Raw genomic sequence first — 16,743 nt, 5'->3', positions numbered from 1 at the left:
CACAGTGATCCAGGGAAATTCCACAGAAGGTAGAAGGAAGATACATTATGAGAACATGATGAAATACACTTGAGAATTTTGAAACAAATACAGTTTCAGAAGTGTGTCCATATGTTACTACATACACCATCAAAATTGGATTTTCTTCTGCTTTCAAAAACCATATTAGACAAAACACAGAATTCCTATTACCTTCAAGTATTCATTCATTGAATTACATTCATTGAAATGTATTCATCGATTTACATTCAATATTACATTCTACAGAAGGTGGATTTTAGTTGGCTAAAAATAATGGCATCTATTCACCGTTCTGCATCCTGCAAATTACTGATATGCAAAATACTCCTCTTGGCCATGAGGTGAGAAGTGGGTGACAGACTTTTTCTTTATGCCTCACTGCATTCATCTATTCATTTTGAAATCTGTCACCTCAGCTGAACGAGCAGTTAAAAAATGAGTTAATCATAAAGGATCAAATCCATATCCCATCTTTCCTCAAGAAGAAATGTCATTGAGCTTGATGAGATCTCTGAGTACAACAAGTAGTCTGTTGGTTATTGGATGAAAATTTTAATTTGGTAAATTCTTTGTTATTTTGGAGGGGTTTTTTTTCTGATGTAGAACTAGAAGCTTGACTGGGATCTTTGCATGCAAGGGGACTCTCTAGAAGGTGTTTGTACCTCAGTTAAACCTGTTCTTCTGGAACATCTGTTTTGCAGAAAAGAGACCTCATAAGATGCAAAAATAGTACAAACCACTGTTGCCAGTTTGTGGGAACATATCCAGAATGTGCTAAACTCAGGGCACTTCCAGACAGCACATAGACTTCTGAAGTTTACAGTCAACTACTGTAGTTTAGGGAGCAGCTGGTCTACTTTGGTCTTTAGTGTGATTGTGTAGGATCACTGCTAGCACTTCCGTTTTACTGTGTGTCCAGGAATCTGTAGCTTCTCAGAATTTGTAAAGAATCATGTCTTTCAGCATATAACTGAAATACTTGAGATACTTTCAAATAAAGTAAAACAAGCAAGAAAGGTTGGCCAGCTCTGCTTTTGAACTCACAATAGACACTTGTGCATGCATCTGGTGCATTATAGTGCATGTGTATCTTTCTGTATCTGTGTCCAATATATCTGTAGAGCACACAGGTTTAAGGTGCTGACTGTCATGGTGCATGCACATATTTTGCAAGTACAGGTTGCCAGAAGACCTGGGTTTATATAAGCCCAGGCTACTGCGTAGAGAAATAGAGCAATCACAGGTCCCTCTGTTAGTCACCCAATAGTAACAGCTGTGTATGGCAATGGACAGCAAGGACTGGAAGTGGCTGTCAGGTAATGAGGTTATGTTGAATGAATGAGACTCCTGTGGCAAAGAATGTGGTGGAAATGATCCTTGGAAACAGTAGTGAACTACAGATTTTGTACTGACAGTGGCTTGATAAGTCAATCCTAACTAAAAGTTCCACTTTGATTTTAACTGGGGTCACTCATTTTACTGCAGAGTAGTAGGTGATTTTTTGAACATTTGCTCTTACTTGTTTTCTAAATTAAATTATAAAACTGAGCAGTTTAACTGCATGTATCAAACTGCTGTTGTTAAGGGTTGTATCACAGAAAAGGCTGACAGATTTATAATTAATGACAATGAAGCACAACAGTAGGATCAACAAAAGTGAATTAACATACACTGATTTCTATGTGAAAGAGAAAATTACACTGTAATTTAGGGTAGTTCAAAATGGCACTTAAAACACAGAGGATTCTTTGGTCTTGACTATAATGTAGCTATTTCTTCTGAGAGTGGAAAGGAGAAAATTTACATGTCTGATGTCTATTTTAATGAGGCTTGCATCATTTTCTTGCTCAAGCTCTTAAGCTTTCTTGTATATCTTTTCAGGACAAAGACAGCTCACTTGACAGCTCTAGTGTTGTGTAAGTTCTCCACAAACTAACTTTGATAATCAGAATTTTTCATGAATCCAGAAGGTGTTCCTTCTGCACTGCCATCCTGCAGGTCCTCTTTTCAAATCAATGAAATCAAGTGTCAGCTGCAATGTCATGCATCTGCTTACTGGATGCATGCTGCTGCCATTATACAATAGTTACCCTCCAACTAATTTCCAGATTGCACTGCTCATTCTATTCCATAAACCTGAATGAAGAGGGTCAGGAAATTTGGGTTGTAAAGTAGCTACTCTGTTTATCAGACTGAAAAAATTAGCAGAGAATATAAAGAGATACTTAAAAATACATGCACTCTTTATGCAAATCACTATGTCTGCAGCTTCAAAAATGTATGTACAATACACAGAATATTTGTGCAGACAAAATCTGCTCCAGGTGTTGAGAGAAAGTTTGGATTTGTTCCTTATTTATCTATATGAATAGTTTATCATAAAGTGTATGCAGTCCTTATAGAACAAATTTTCTTCAAGGTATTTACAAAAGATGATCAGATGTGATCTGAAACATATCTGAGTATAACTTTTTTAATAAGTTGCAGCATGTTAGAAAAGCTCACTCCTTTTTTGTGCACAATGTCACTCTGACTTTGAAAGTCACTGAATGAAACAGAGTAATTTTGCCATCTGGAAATGAGACTTCCCATCAAAATCTACTTTACATTGATTAAGGTATTCATCACTATATTTGAGCACCTGTTACAGTTCTGTCCATGACAGAAAAAAATCCAGATATTTTAAAGGATTTATTGTAGTAAATTAGACCATTAGTCTACCTAATCCAGTATCCTGCCCTTAGCAGTGGCTAGGGCTTCAGAATATAGTTTCTGATTTGTAGCTGCTCCAAAAGTGAGTGTTATTTCCCAGCTTCATGGCGATTTGTCACCTGCCTTGTAAAACAATCTTGTAGTATTATGCTCAGATACCAAAGTTATCTTGTCTATTCTTTCAGAAATTAATAGTTTCCATTATTTATTCCGTTTCCATGTCAATTTAAAGGAGCTGCTGCTCACTGTTACCCAACAAATGAAACAAGTAGTATCTTGTTATCTATCAAATCAGTGTTAATATGCAATTTGAGTAATAACTCTCTGCATTAAATCCACTAAAGGCATGGGAAATGTCCATTACAGTGTTGATTGAAGATTGCAACAAGTGACTCCTGTAAGGAGTGTTTGGTGCTAATTGCAGAGGCATGGAAGTACCAGCCTTAAGTACCACATAGTTAAGCAGACCTGGGTGACAAAAAGAAGTATGCTAAAAATGTCAAAAAGAGAGACACTTTCTGCAAAAGCAAGGGAGAGAATTCTGTCTCCTCTTTTCAGAATAAAAACCAAACTAACATAATCATTTGGTTTATTGCAACAAAATTTCTATCACATCTTTCATTTTGGAATAATTAAATGCACTTTTAACTATATTAAAAATGATATGCAGTGCTATTGGCTGGATAAAGTTTTAGTGGTAGAATTTTTAAATGCCTTGCACTATACAGATGGTAAAGAAAAGAATTTTAAAATGGTGAAGAAAAGTATGTTACACGGATCATTCTACTGGAAATTCTAAAAATGCACCAAGTCCAGTAATATTCAGCTTTTTACATGACAAAATAAAAATACCTGAATGATGAACTAGTCCAGTGGTACACTACCCTCAGAATTGAGTCCTCACCTGGTTTAAGTTTGGGCTTATTTGGAGGGAGGGGAGGGGGTTATTGATTTTTTTCTTTTGTCAAGTAGTTTAATATATATACAAACACAATATATTCCATATGTAAGTAGCAGCATTTCCATTCTATTTAACTTTAACAACAGTTAAATATATACTTGTTTGCTTTTTACTATTCCTTCCATTATTCTCAAACCACAACCAAAAGCAAGCACACTTCATTATCAAGAATTAGCATGTCCCCAGACAGGTAGTCTTGCTACCTATGAATAACTTTTAAATAATTAAACAAGATAAAATGAAACAGCCTGGAGCAAGCTCCAGATAAGGTCCTCAGCTTCATCACAATCTAATGAGAAAATTATACTGAAAGCAGTCTTAGGCTGGTGATAGTGGCATATGTCTGACTGCCGAGTCTTGGGAATGGCAATATCGACCTATGTAATGAATATGTATTCCTTGCTGCATTCCAAGCAGCCTCATTGGCAAGGATTAAGGAATACTTAGATCTTGAGGGACTTTTCCTATTACAAACTCTATAATAATCTTAAACAATATCTTATTACATACAGATACTACTTAGATGATCAATATGAGACAATTTGGCTGAAGAAGTAGCCAACAGCAGACTTGCTTCTTTCTACTTTCCTTCAATGACTAGTGAAGACTTGTGCTGGGTTTTGGAGAAAATGATCCTGAGATTTCAGAAGGGGCAGCTGATAAAATGTCTCAGTTTCCTAAAGAACAACAGAGATGGTTTTGCTTGAGCCCATCTGTTTTGTATTTTCTCCCAAAGAAAACAGTTTAGGCGTTCTTTGTAGGCCATTAAGAGTATTCAAGATACCTGTACCCTAAACAAAAGTAATGATGGCATGCCACAATACTGCAACCACTGTTTCCTTTAAAAAAGGGGTAGTGTATAATTCTATCTTATCGCCTGCAGTCTACAGCAATCTGCCCTTCTTTCTGCTGTAATTGTTGCCTACCTCTTACAAAGCAATCTGACCCTAGAGAGGGGATGTAACCCAACACAGATAATAAGGTTGTGCAGGGTGACTACACTGTGATGCCAAAGAACATGCTGCTGCAGTCACTGGACATGGTGGAGAAAGAGTCTTGAGTCTTTCTGCCTGTAAGGGCATAACCAGGGTTGAGGACACCTGAGGGCTCTCTGGTGAGGAGATGAGGTGTGTGCAAGGTTGCATGCACTGAGATATTTACTCAGGGAGGGAGTGCAGTCATTCTTGCATCACATAAATTGTAGTGCACACAGCACCACCTCATGCTAACTGCTGCTTGTATTTCTCTGAACCACGGGCAAAGAAAGGATGCTCAGAGGAAAGAAATTTTTTTCTGAGATATTTGGAAACACACAGTTTCTGCTAGTCTCTGAAAGGTCAAATAGGACTTGCATAATATTCCTAATTTTCGTGTTTTCAGCTCAAACTCCAAAATTACTACTGTAGTTCTACTTTTGGATGAAATACAGCCAAAGCTCCCAAAGGATAGCCCACATGCCATTTTCAGCCTGCATTCATCATCCACAATGGCATTTTGTAATTGTAGTGTGGCATTTACCTGAGGTGCTGTATTCCAGGTGAAGGCCTTCATACAGTCACTAGCATTATTGCCCATTCTTTCAGTGGCATTCTAAGTAGGAACAGCCTCCCATGAAAAACTTTCAGGATCACTGGAGTGAAAATATACTGTTGAAGAAACAATACATTGTTGTAGCAACCTGTCAACTTCTGATCAGTTCACAAATGTTAAATGCAAAGTATGAATTTAATATATTGGAAATTGGTTTGATTCCTTTGGACCTGTGTGAGTTGTATTACAGAGTTTCTCCACTGCGTGTCTTGAAGCTCTGTATTGGCATTGGTACTGCTCTTAAATATATAATGCTCCCTTCAAAGTTTCCAGTTTAGATCTAAAATGGAAAGAAAATAGTTAGGACACCAATATCCTTCATGGTTATACTCTTTGTATGGAAGAATATCATAACTCCCATTACACTGTTTCTCATGAAGGTGAATAGACCTTTTAACAGGATGGATTGTGTTTTTGCAAGCTGAAGTGGATATGTACAGGTGGCTTTGCTGCAGAGCCCTCTAAAAGAGAAGAGAAACAAAGGATTTACTCCCACTCTTCATTGATCAAAGTTTGAAGTGGAGCCTCACCCCTATTTTTGCACACATCAAATAAGCTAGAGAGGTAGTACTGCAGCCTGCTTGGTGGTCCGTAATTTTCATGTATCAGGTCCCTTTATATATCCCTGTCAGTTCATCTAAGTCACAATGTGTATTACTACCTACTGTGCCAATTGCATACTCTTAGACACTTGTATTAGCATTCTTCAGTCCCAATCTAAAGTATCCCACTGTTCCTGTTGCAAAGCTTAGACAGAAAGGTGCCAAACAGTGTGGAATTCACTTAATGAGATTGCGGAACACAGTTCTTGACTTGAATTGAACAGTGTGGAATCTTAAGAAGGAAAAGACCTTGTATTATTCTCTTAAAACACGTGTATATGCATCTGTATGTGTGCACACAGACTTATATTACAACTCATAATAATTCCTTGCCACTAATCTGCTTGCATGTTCTTTCCTGTAGCCCAGATGATTTACTGAATGCACTGAATGAGGGTATCAGCCGTGCTGATGTGATCATTACATCAGGAGGTGTATCTATGGGGGAAAAGGTATGCAAAATTTAAGTATGACTTCCTACAATATATGTAAGAATTTCAAACCAGAGTCTGTCATCCAAGCTACTGCTTTGTATTAATGTTTATTAAAAAGGGACCTTACTTTTACTGGAACACTTACATGTAAATTACTTAATAAAATAGTCTTCAGCGCTCATTCCCTTTCTTCTTGTTTTTGTACTATAGTTGACATAGTACAACAGAAAAGATTTTAATTCTTGATGTGAGTGGTTTACAAATGTGTTTTTATTTAAGGAATGATTTATGTAGATGAGGAAGGTGCTGGGTTAATAGCAGGTAAAGGCAACAGGCTTCTTTTTATTTCTAGAGCAGGTAAAATGTAGATAGAATTAAGGTACTTTGAAAGTACTTCAAAAAGCAACCTGAGTATATAAATAGCATTTTTTTACTCAGCACATCTGTTTCCTGAATGTGCCAAAGCTCTGCTACAAAAATAATTTTATCACATTTTGCGCCTGATAGTCCTACAGATGTAATGCATATGAGACCCAGTGAGCTGATATATTTGCCTTTTGAATCATTAACAGAATTGTTGATTGAGTTCCTGTTGATAATCCCTGTGCCAAAACCATCAAAGAAAATAGGGATACACAGATGCTGGTGGGGCATAGATGAACCTGCAGGACATTTATTAATCATGACTTATGCGAAGGAAAACTCAAATTACTTTTTGATCCCAGGCTGAATCTGTGAGTTTGGCAGGTAAAATAAACATCTTTTATAACTAACAGATACTAAAGACAGTCATTAGGAGATGGGAAACGAGTGCTGGTTTTGTCTACTTTTCTGAGTAGAAATCATATTGTCGGATATGTTATGAAAATGGATAATTAATTAAACCAGTGCAAATTACTTTCAATTACTCCCATTGTCTTCAGTATTCCTAGAAAAATAATCAAGGACAAGTGCTGGTCTTTAAATTGGGAATGTGACAACATAGTGCAGACATGGAAACATTCTAAGAAGTGGCTGGATTGCGGAATGGTCTTACAGACATTCAGACCTTCTGGCTCATAATGGGCTCTATATTCCCCTGATGGTCTGCCCTCTGATGCTGAGCTTTCTGCAGTTTTAATGAAATAGCACTGAACATCCAAAAAGCAAACAGAAAGTAAAAGAGGGTTCATGCAATTAATAATTGAGAGTTCAAGCCTGGCTGAAATGAGTTGCTGCTTTCCAAGTATTTGAACACACACACACACACACACAAAAAAAAGGGTAACTGCCAGGGAGTTTCAGATTTGCTGCTTTCAAAGTCTGTCTTCACAGATGACTGTTATGGCCTCTGTCTTTAGCCTCACTAAACACAACAGACAGGGTACTACATCTTTAGGCACAGCAATTTTCAATAAAGATTTAACAAGTAATTCCATTTGTTTTAATAACTGGATCAATCATGTTTATGCAAAATCATTTAACTTGAACTCATTCACAAGCCACTCAGTTTTTTCTTTCTAAGGATTGTTAAACCCAATCATTGTAAATTATACTGTTAGACCCAAGAAATTACGATAATTACAGTATCCTGGAAAACTATGATTTCTACAGTACAGTAATTGATTTCGAAAGTAGTAGGAGATCTCTAAATCTACAATTAGATAGCTTCCACGGGAAAAGTTAGATAATTTGATCATTTAAAGTCTTAACTTTGAACCATAAAAGTTTTTTTCCATCTTTGACATAGAGAATGTTTTAGTAGTAGGTATTTGTGGGGTGCTCTAAGATTCTGATGCTGCAGGTGAATTTTAAGGAAATGTATGTCCTCGTGGAATCAGGTTTGGCACCTAAATGAGTCTGTTCTCTACTTCTTCTTTTCCAAAACATTTCCTTTCAAATACTGGAAATTCCCTACTGGGCTGTAGCACTTTCAGGATATGCAAATTTTCATCTTCACTTGATATTAATTAATTGCTTTGAATGCTTAGATGATGTAAAGCCACTTTGATGTTACTTAATTTTTTTTTTTTTTAATTAAACAGGACTATCTTAAACAGGTGCTGGATATTGATCTTCACGCACAGATTCACTTTGGCAGAGTTTTTATGAAACCTGGGTAAGAAATCTTTCTGCTTAGGCAACCTAGGTGGAGGCTACATTGGCCAAATATCCTACTGAAGTGCTTCAGTAGATTTCACTTTTCCAAATATACTATAAACCACAGGTTAGATATATGTGGGGAAAGCAGCAAAATCAGTGCTCTTCAGATTAGTCATCATCTTTATGAGTGAAATTCACTGGAACAGAGAGATTATATTTTTTCAGTAAGAGATATTTCTCTGATAACTGTTGCAAATCAGGTTTGGGGACTGGTGGGAAACCAGCATGGTATAAACCTTACCACAGACTTCAGTGTGATCACAGAGCTCACACTGACATTACCATGAAATAACCAGGAAATATCAGGACATTAAATGGACAGTTTGCTTAAAGATTTTACAAAATCTGCATAAATTATATTCCCACAAGCAGTTCCTTGAGAGAGGTGGAATGACAGCTAATTTACAAAGCTTTGTCTAATTGGCATATTGAGCGTAGTAATTTTAAAGTAAGCACAGCCCTTTATGTGTTTAGTTTGCCTCAGAAAACTGTTTCAGCATTGCTTTCCTATGCTGTGGCACTGCTCATCAATGAGTGTGTGTTCTGCAGAGAGAATGAAAAGTACACGTGTTGAGAACAGGGAGTTCTCTTTTCTTCACACTACAAGAGCAGAAAGATGTCTGCACCTCTGCCTCACTCCCTGTGGAGGGCAGTTTGTTTGCAAGCTGGGTCAGAATGGTCCAGCTTCACCAGATCAAGCACAGCTTTGCAAAATTATTCCCTCTAGCCCAGAACTGTTGTCACAGAGCAGAGCTGCAAGTGGGTGTTTGCTGTGAAAACAGACAAATACTTTTACTGTCTCTGCGTACAGTCTGGTGAAGAACTGTGTGTGGGCTTGGTGCTTGTGCTGCTCCTACCACCACCACCTCCCCTCCACAAAAGGAATGAGTGAGCTAAAAGCTTGTTTTCCCATGGTGGATGTAGCCCAGGCGTGGAAATTGCTCACGGCTTCTGTCTGCTACAACTGATGTAGGGAAGTCCCAGAAGCAGAATCTGCACTCCAGTTTCTGCTGCTGACAAGAATGGATAACTCAATTTAGAGAATTCAGAATATTAAATTCTGGTTCTGGCTTACTTGTAAGCGAACATAATTCTTTCTTCTGATGACTCCTCTGTAGACTTGCAGCAATAAACTTTCTAGCAAATAACCAGCTAGAAAAACTTTAAGCAATTGTTTTTTTCCCCTAAATGTCCCTTTTCATTTTATGCCACAAGAAAGGTATTATTGCTACCAAAACATTTGGTCATCTGTTCTTTAGAGAATGTAAGCACTCTCTTTTTCATTGGCTGTAGTGCAATAGCAAATATTGCATCTTGGGTTTTATTAGCTGTATCTTAAAAGATTGAAGATTCTGGTTACTATATTGGGAAAAAATCCCTTGAGTCAGTTCCAAGAGCAAAGTCAGATTTTGTTGTATGCCTGTATTTTGATGTGCTTCATGAGTGCAGGGTGGTGCCTGGGATTTACCATCCCTCCACTTGGTCTGAAAGTTGCTGAGCTCATGGAAGGTTATCTTGTCTAGCTGCACTGACAGAAGAAAGTACTGGAAGATTTTACCAATGATGGTGTTGAAATGTCATATGGGAATTCAGAGTTTCCAGTAAATATGAATTAGCAATTTGATTTTTTGTACATTGGTTTGTGCACTGGTAATAACAGTTGGAGGTCTGGCACATAGTTCCCATCATGTTAGAGGCATTTTAAAACAGGAATGTCAAACACTAACTTCCCCTGGTAAAATAGGATACGGATGAGTCTTAGCAGATACAAAACTAGGTGATAATGATCAAAGTGTAGCAAATCTCCAAAGTGTTTCTAGTCATAAACTATCATCTGCTGACCAGGTGGTAGTGGTCAGCTCAAGATGAAGCCAAGGAAACCAGCCTAATTATTGCTCCTATAAGGTATAATTTCTAATCTTTGAAAGGATTACATTAACATGGGTGCACAGAATTCTTTTCTCATGGCCTTTTCTTGGCCAGCCACATTCTTGAGCTGTCACATTACTGTCCTATTTGTGTAACTGTAATAGCCCTCACAGCAAGTCACCAAAGAGCACTCAGCAGCTCTGAAAGGCAGAGAGAGCTCTTCATTGACAGGCTTGGGTCTCACCTAGCTGCAGCTCTGCCCGTGTATCTGAATTTCTTCATCTGCAGACTAGCTAGCATTTGCTGCTCAGAAATACTGCTCCCTTGTCAGTACTGCTGTAGAGACTGGAGTAAGAAAATTAAAGTCACCAATGTTATAAAAAATTGGAAACCCATATATGAAAAACAAACACAGCTCTGTAACTGCATAATTTCAGTATTGCTTCATTGTTAATTGGCTTCTAGCATAAAGACAAGATTTAGATTTTTGATTACTAGTTCATCTCCTTTTAGATATTCCCTCTCCAAACTTGTGTACTTAAAACTTCAGAGCTGAATATCAAGAAAAATTATTCTGTCACCACAAAGAGAGGATTATACCCCCAGTATGGAATAAGCAGCAGGTGCTAATGAACTGCTGAGAGAGAGATGTCCTGTTTTGTGTTCTTTTCTTTTCCAGATGTTTTAAATAATATGATAATGTTCAGTCAAATTCTAATGCAGATATTAAATAGCTTTATTTTTCCATAGCCTGCCAACAACTTTTGCAACTCTGGATATTGACGGCGTAAGAAAAATAATCTTTGCGCTCCCAGGTAAGATGCTTTGTGGATTACTTTTGTTGCTGTGCATAGATGACAGTCATGAAACAGAATAGTGACATTTCACAGCACCTGTGCCTGGTTTTGACCCCTCAGGAACGTACCTGTAAGATTTTCTCAGAAATTTCCAGAAAAGATAGACTTACAGGGATGTGCTAAGGAGCTCTTTTTTGTCCCTGTCCTCACAATTTTCTGCTACAGGTCTTACGATTTCTTCCATCCAACAATTTCCTTACCTTTTTTACAGGGGTGTTTTTTCCTACAGCTCACTCCACCTTCATCATAAATATTTTGTGTGTGTAGGTCAGTGCATCCACTCTGACATACTGAAAATGGAGAGAACAATGAGGGAGTACCGAAGAACATGCCACGGAATATTTTTGTTTATCATGCTTATACTGTGGAACCAAAAGAGGGCAGCACAGCTGCACCGCTGCCTACTGCGTGCCCTGGGAAAGCACTCGTTCAGAATAAACATTTCGTTATGGATTTCTGTCCTAAATGAGGAGGAATTAATTTCTTCTTATTGCTCTGGCTCTCCATGAATTTTGACTACACAAGAAATCCTCTTCTTGATAAGCTGGTGGTTTTCAGATATCTGTCTAGTGCTTCTCTCCTCTCTTGCTTTAGTTGCTGCAGTACATTTTCTTTGAGAGGAGAGACCAGTGGAGCATCTTTCTGATCATAACATTCATTTAAAAACTGTTGTCTAGGGAAGTCCAGATATGTAAGAAGGTGATGTTTGACAGGTGGTCATACACCTCTCTTGTGAGCCAACAGAAAACATATAAATCAGAGGATTCTCCTCAGAATTTTCCTAAAGCATTTTGGCACTCTGTTAGGGAATTGAAAGATATTTTTCCCTTGGTGTCTGGGAACCATTAGTCACTAATAAAGAGCCCTGTGAGGGTAGAGCCAATAACTATGCACAATTAACTCTGCTCCAGCCCCAGACAAATGTAGACATAGGACAAAGGTAGCGGAAGAACAGAGGCAAATGGTGGGGCCTGAGGAACATGGGGCAATTCTGGTCAGAGCAGGACCTCAGCACAGCATCATCCAGAGTGTAGCTTTAACAGGTGTACTTGCCACATGCCCCTTGCCACACACCACTGCAGTCTGTACTGTATGATGCAGTACATAGCATGGAAAGCTCTGTAGAATCCTTCAGAGTGAAATTGCTATAAAAATATGAGTTCTTTCAGCATTTCACAGTAAATCAAGAGGGCATCACCACCAACTGTTCTTTGTCCTACAGGCAACCCTGTGTCAGCTGTTGTCACCTGCAATCTCTTTGTTGTTCCTGCACTGAGGAAAATGCAGGGTATCCTGGATCCTCGACCCACCATCATCAAAGCCAGGGTAAGAAGCTTGTCCTCTATTTAAAAATCCTCTCAAGATGTTGAAGCACAGCTCTTTGAGCTCTGAAAGACTGTTGTGTTTGTGGAATCTGAGCCCTAGACTAGTTCTGGCAGTGGAAGGACATTCACACCAATAGAGGTACATTCTCAGTCTCTGTTAATGGTAATATTCAGTCCCGTAATTTTTTAGAGTTAGATGGCCATCTAATGGAGCAAGATATACAGATGCAGAGGCAGCCATTTGCCAATCAGACAGGAAGGACACTCTCCTGTTTAAAAAAGACATTTGTTTTAGGCTGTGGTAAAAAATGCAGAGTATTCTGCATACCTAGAGTTGGATAGTTCTGTATTAGCAACAGAAAATACAAACTTTAAAACCTTTTTGTTGAGTTACTTATATAGGAAACCCACATGATCCCCACCCTAAGCAATATAAATTCCTGAAACTCTTCTCACTTTTCTAATAAATCATGGATATTGTAACTCTGTTTAATATAGATTCAAGGCATGTTATTATAATGTCTTCTTCTTCTATTTTTGATTCAAATAAAGTACCAAGGAATACCTCACCTTTTATAGTTTTCTTAGTGTTCTTGGCTATGCACTTTTCTCTTACAGCTTATCCCATGTATCTCTTTTGCCCTTTTTCAAGCATCCAGATTTTATCTCACGGCTAAAATATTCTAAAAGAGAGCAATTTGCAATGACCTTCACTTTTGCATGACTTTTCCATTATGAGCCATCCCCTGTATGTCTTTTCATTTCAAAGATTGGCCATTTTCCTTTTGTCAGAGCTAGCAGGATTTTGAATGCAAATAACATTTTTATCTTTATGCAATGTAATCCAGAGACCAGGCTTTTTTCTAGAGAAATACTATCTGTAAACTCTCAGTAAAGGAACAGCTTTGAAATATTTCATTTAATGCATGTAGACTCCTTCACACAATTTGATATTGTAACATCACAGCTGTATTTCCTTAAATACTGCAGTCTCTGCCTTCTACAGCTTTTAATCTTGTACTAGACGCCATCTGACCTCAAAATGCAAGTTTTTGAAAATACTGTTTTCAGTGAAAAGCAATTGAGCAGATTATTCCATTATCTTAGACAGTGCAATGTGAATGCATGACATGTTCATACTTTCTTTTTTAATCCCACAGTTATCATGTGATGTAAAATTGGACCCCCGCCCAGAATATCATCGGTGCATTCTGACTTGGCATCACCAAGAACCACTACCTTGGGCACAGAGTACAGGTCAGTGCCCAGTCACACAGACTGACAGACACTCACACACGGCCTTGCCTTCCTACAGATGTGTAGGGAACAACCAAGAGTGTTTTCACTCTTTTTCACAGAACCTTCTTTATGCAGACTGATTTGCTGACACACTTGTGCACATGCATACACATACATTAGTACAAAATTCAGTGCTGATATGCCTTGTCAATTTAACCATTAAAACATCCTTTTTTGAATAACCTGCCTTTATACACACACACACTACACCTGTATGCTTGCATATGTGCACACATTCATTTTTATAAACATCCACTAAGCTTATTTGCAGTCAGGCACATTTGCTTCCTTTTGCTGTTGTGCGTGTATTAAACAAACACAAGTTGGGGCAGACGTAGGAGCAATACAAATAAAAGAAGTGATTTTAGCTGAACTGGAAAAGTAGGAAAAGTAGCAGAGGCTCTAGGTGTTCTCTTAAAGCAGACTAAGGATTTCTTAGTCATGTTTGCCACCTAGGAATACTTATGGATACTCAGCTGCAGTTGAGGTAAGTACTAGATTTGAATACTGGTTTAGCTATATACTGCTAGAAAGCTGACTGTGATACTTTTGCAAGAGATGATTTAGGTCCTTAAACAACTAATTGTCTTTTTGCTACATCCAAATTGTTCAATAAAAAGCACTATATGTGAGTCTCCACAGGGAAAATACTAGTTCAGTTCTGGGCCCCTCAGTACAAGAATGTCATTGAGGTGCTGGAGAATTTCCAGAGAAGGGCAATGAACCTGGTGAAGGGTTTGGAGAGTAAGTCCTATGAGGAGTGGCTGAGGGAGCTGAGGGTGTTTAGCCTGGGGAAAGGGAGAATCACGAGAGACATTATCACTCTCTACAACCACCTGAAAGGAAGTTGTAGCCAAGTGGGGGTTGGTCTCTTCTGCCAGGCAACAAGTGACAGGACAAGAGGAAATGGCCTCAGGCTGCACCAGTGAAAGCTCAGGTTGGACATCTGGAAGAATTTCTTCTTGAAAGGGCTGTTGAACATTGGAACAGGCTGCCAAGGGAAGTGGTGGAGTCACCATCCCTGCAAGAGTTCAAGAAACAACTGGACATGGCACTTAGTGCTATGGTTTAGTTGAAATGGTGGTGTTCTGTCAAAGGTTGGACTCAATGATCTTGGAGGTTTTCTCCAACCAATAGAATTTTTCCAATAGAATACATAATTCTATTCAGAGAGAATAAAGTTAATAAAATTTATTCTAGAACAGTATATTAAAAACTGAACATACAAAAATTATATTCTAGACTCTGCTGATTTTAGTGTTTGTACAACTGGAATAGGTGTACAAATTTAAAAATAAAGTAATTTTGATAGGATTAGCAATTTACTAGGACAAGATACGTGGTACAGATAATGTGGAAGGCTGGATAGGAAAGCCACCAGCAAAGGGACTGAAGGTTTTGAGAGCCAGTGCAGTGAGAGGCTGACTAAATCTCCACAGAGTTGTCTGTTTCCATCCACCTTGGAACAGCAAGATCCCAGCTCCATGAATAAGTTAGCCACATAAACATCTTCATCATAACAGCTTTTGTTTGTTGCACCATGTTGCAGCATTTGGAACTAACTGAAGACTTAACTGAGACTGTTCTCCCTCTTTCCTGTAGGGAATCAGATGAGCAGTCGTCTGATGAGTATGCGCAGTGCCAATGGACTGTTGATGCTACCTCCAAAGACAGAGCAGTATGTGGAGCTTCACAAGGGGGAGGTGGTGGATGTCATGGTCATTGGAAGGCTATGATGTCACCAGCAAGAGCGAAGCTTTGATGCATGTCCACATATCATTGACTGTATCCTGTAATATGCAACGGCACAGCTAGTTTTTCCGATTTGGATAAAAGTTGATCAGTATAGTCAACATCTTGAAATATATTTCAAATGGAATTTAAATAAATACCTTTTAAAAAAAAAAAACTTTAAAACAAATCTTAACAAAGAAATTTATTCTGATTATATCAAAGCAACTTTTTCCTTTTCTTGCAATTGCTTTGTGTGTTCAATGCTAGTTCTAATAGCGGTAGCTTTTAGTAGACAGCAGTAGGTGCCTGCAGAACTTGTGTTTTTTCTCATCTTTAAGATACAACTACTTATGCTCTTAAAACAAGGCTGTCTGCTTATTTATACTAGCGTAGACAACACTTGGATTTCCCTTATTAGTATGCTTCATAACCGCTTCACAGAGAGCTTCTGCTTGTTCTTTATCTTGTATCTCGTGTTGATGTGCACAGTGCCAAAAGCAGAGTGGCTGCACTGGGAACCCAATGAAGCCCCGGGGTTTTCTCACCTCGCTGCGCATTCAGGGATGTCTCTTGTCCCAGCAGCCACCCAGCTCAGTACTCTTGGGCAGTAACTGGATACCTTTTATTTCAACAAACAAAAAAATTGCTTCCTTAAGTGCTGACAGCCTTTTTAACCAATACATTTAAAAATGTACAGAACTAAAAACTAAAAAAAATCAAAGACTGATCTTGTACAGATATTAGTGTTACCAGCATTCGTGTGGAAATTAAATGAGCAAAGAAATAAAACTAATGTTAAACAACTCTGTACCATAACATTTTCTGTAATGATATTGAAACTTAAATGAATAAAAAAAATCCTCAATCATTATTTAAAATTTCACCTGTTCAGCCTTGTTGTTTGAAACAAAAAAGTGGTGATGTAGGAGGGTATTTGGGGTGGGGGAAGAGCATAGGGAAGAAGAAAAATAGTATATGCAATCTAGGGCCTTCCCTCATGTACAGTGTCATGAGCGAACTAAAACTACCGAGTGAGCTTTCTCTCTCACACCTCCCAAGGGACAAAATGGAAACAGCATTTGGAGGTGGGATGGGGTTACAATCAGAGTAGTCAAAGGTGGAGAATACTTTTTTCCCCCATCTAAATTGCATAGCAATTGCACACAGCCCTTGTGCTGCACTGTCTGGAATTTGATA

The 16,743-nt window shown here is 38.2% G+C and overlaps 1 protein-coding gene across 9 annotated transcripts in view; it reads left to right on the top strand.

Annotated features, from left to right (window-relative positions):
- Positions 1 to 16,349, top strand: part of GPHN (gephyrin) — a 280,057-nt gene extending 263,708 nt beyond the window's left edge. For all 9 annotated transcript variants that reach the window (XM_069017668.1, XM_069017667.1, XM_069017665.1 and 6 more), the window contains 6 exons: positions 6,251 to 6,338; positions 8,345 to 8,418; positions 11,082 to 11,146; positions 12,411 to 12,514; positions 13,674 to 13,770; positions 15,415 to 16,349. In XM_069017668.1, the coding sequence (XP_068873769.1) occupies positions 6,251 to 6,338; positions 8,345 to 8,418; positions 11,082 to 11,146; positions 12,411 to 12,514; positions 13,674 to 13,770; positions 15,415 to 15,548 (562 nt within the window). In that variant the 3' untranslated portion in view covers positions 15,549 to 16,349. The remainder of the gene's footprint in view (positions 1 to 6,250; positions 6,339 to 8,344; positions 8,419 to 11,081; positions 11,147 to 12,410; positions 12,515 to 13,673; positions 13,771 to 15,414) is intronic.
- Positions 16,350 to 16,743: the final 394 nt, after the last annotated feature.

The sequence above is a fragment of the Aphelocoma coerulescens genome, chromosome 5 (assembly GCF_041296385.1).
Source record: "Aphelocoma coerulescens isolate FSJ_1873_10779 chromosome 5, UR_Acoe_1.0, whole genome shotgun sequence".
NCBI classification, from domain to species: Eukaryota; Metazoa; Chordata; class Aves; order Passeriformes; family Corvidae; genus Aphelocoma; species Aphelocoma coerulescens.
Note: the sequence above shows the minus strand (reverse complement) of the source record. Positions and strands in the feature narration are given on the sequence as shown.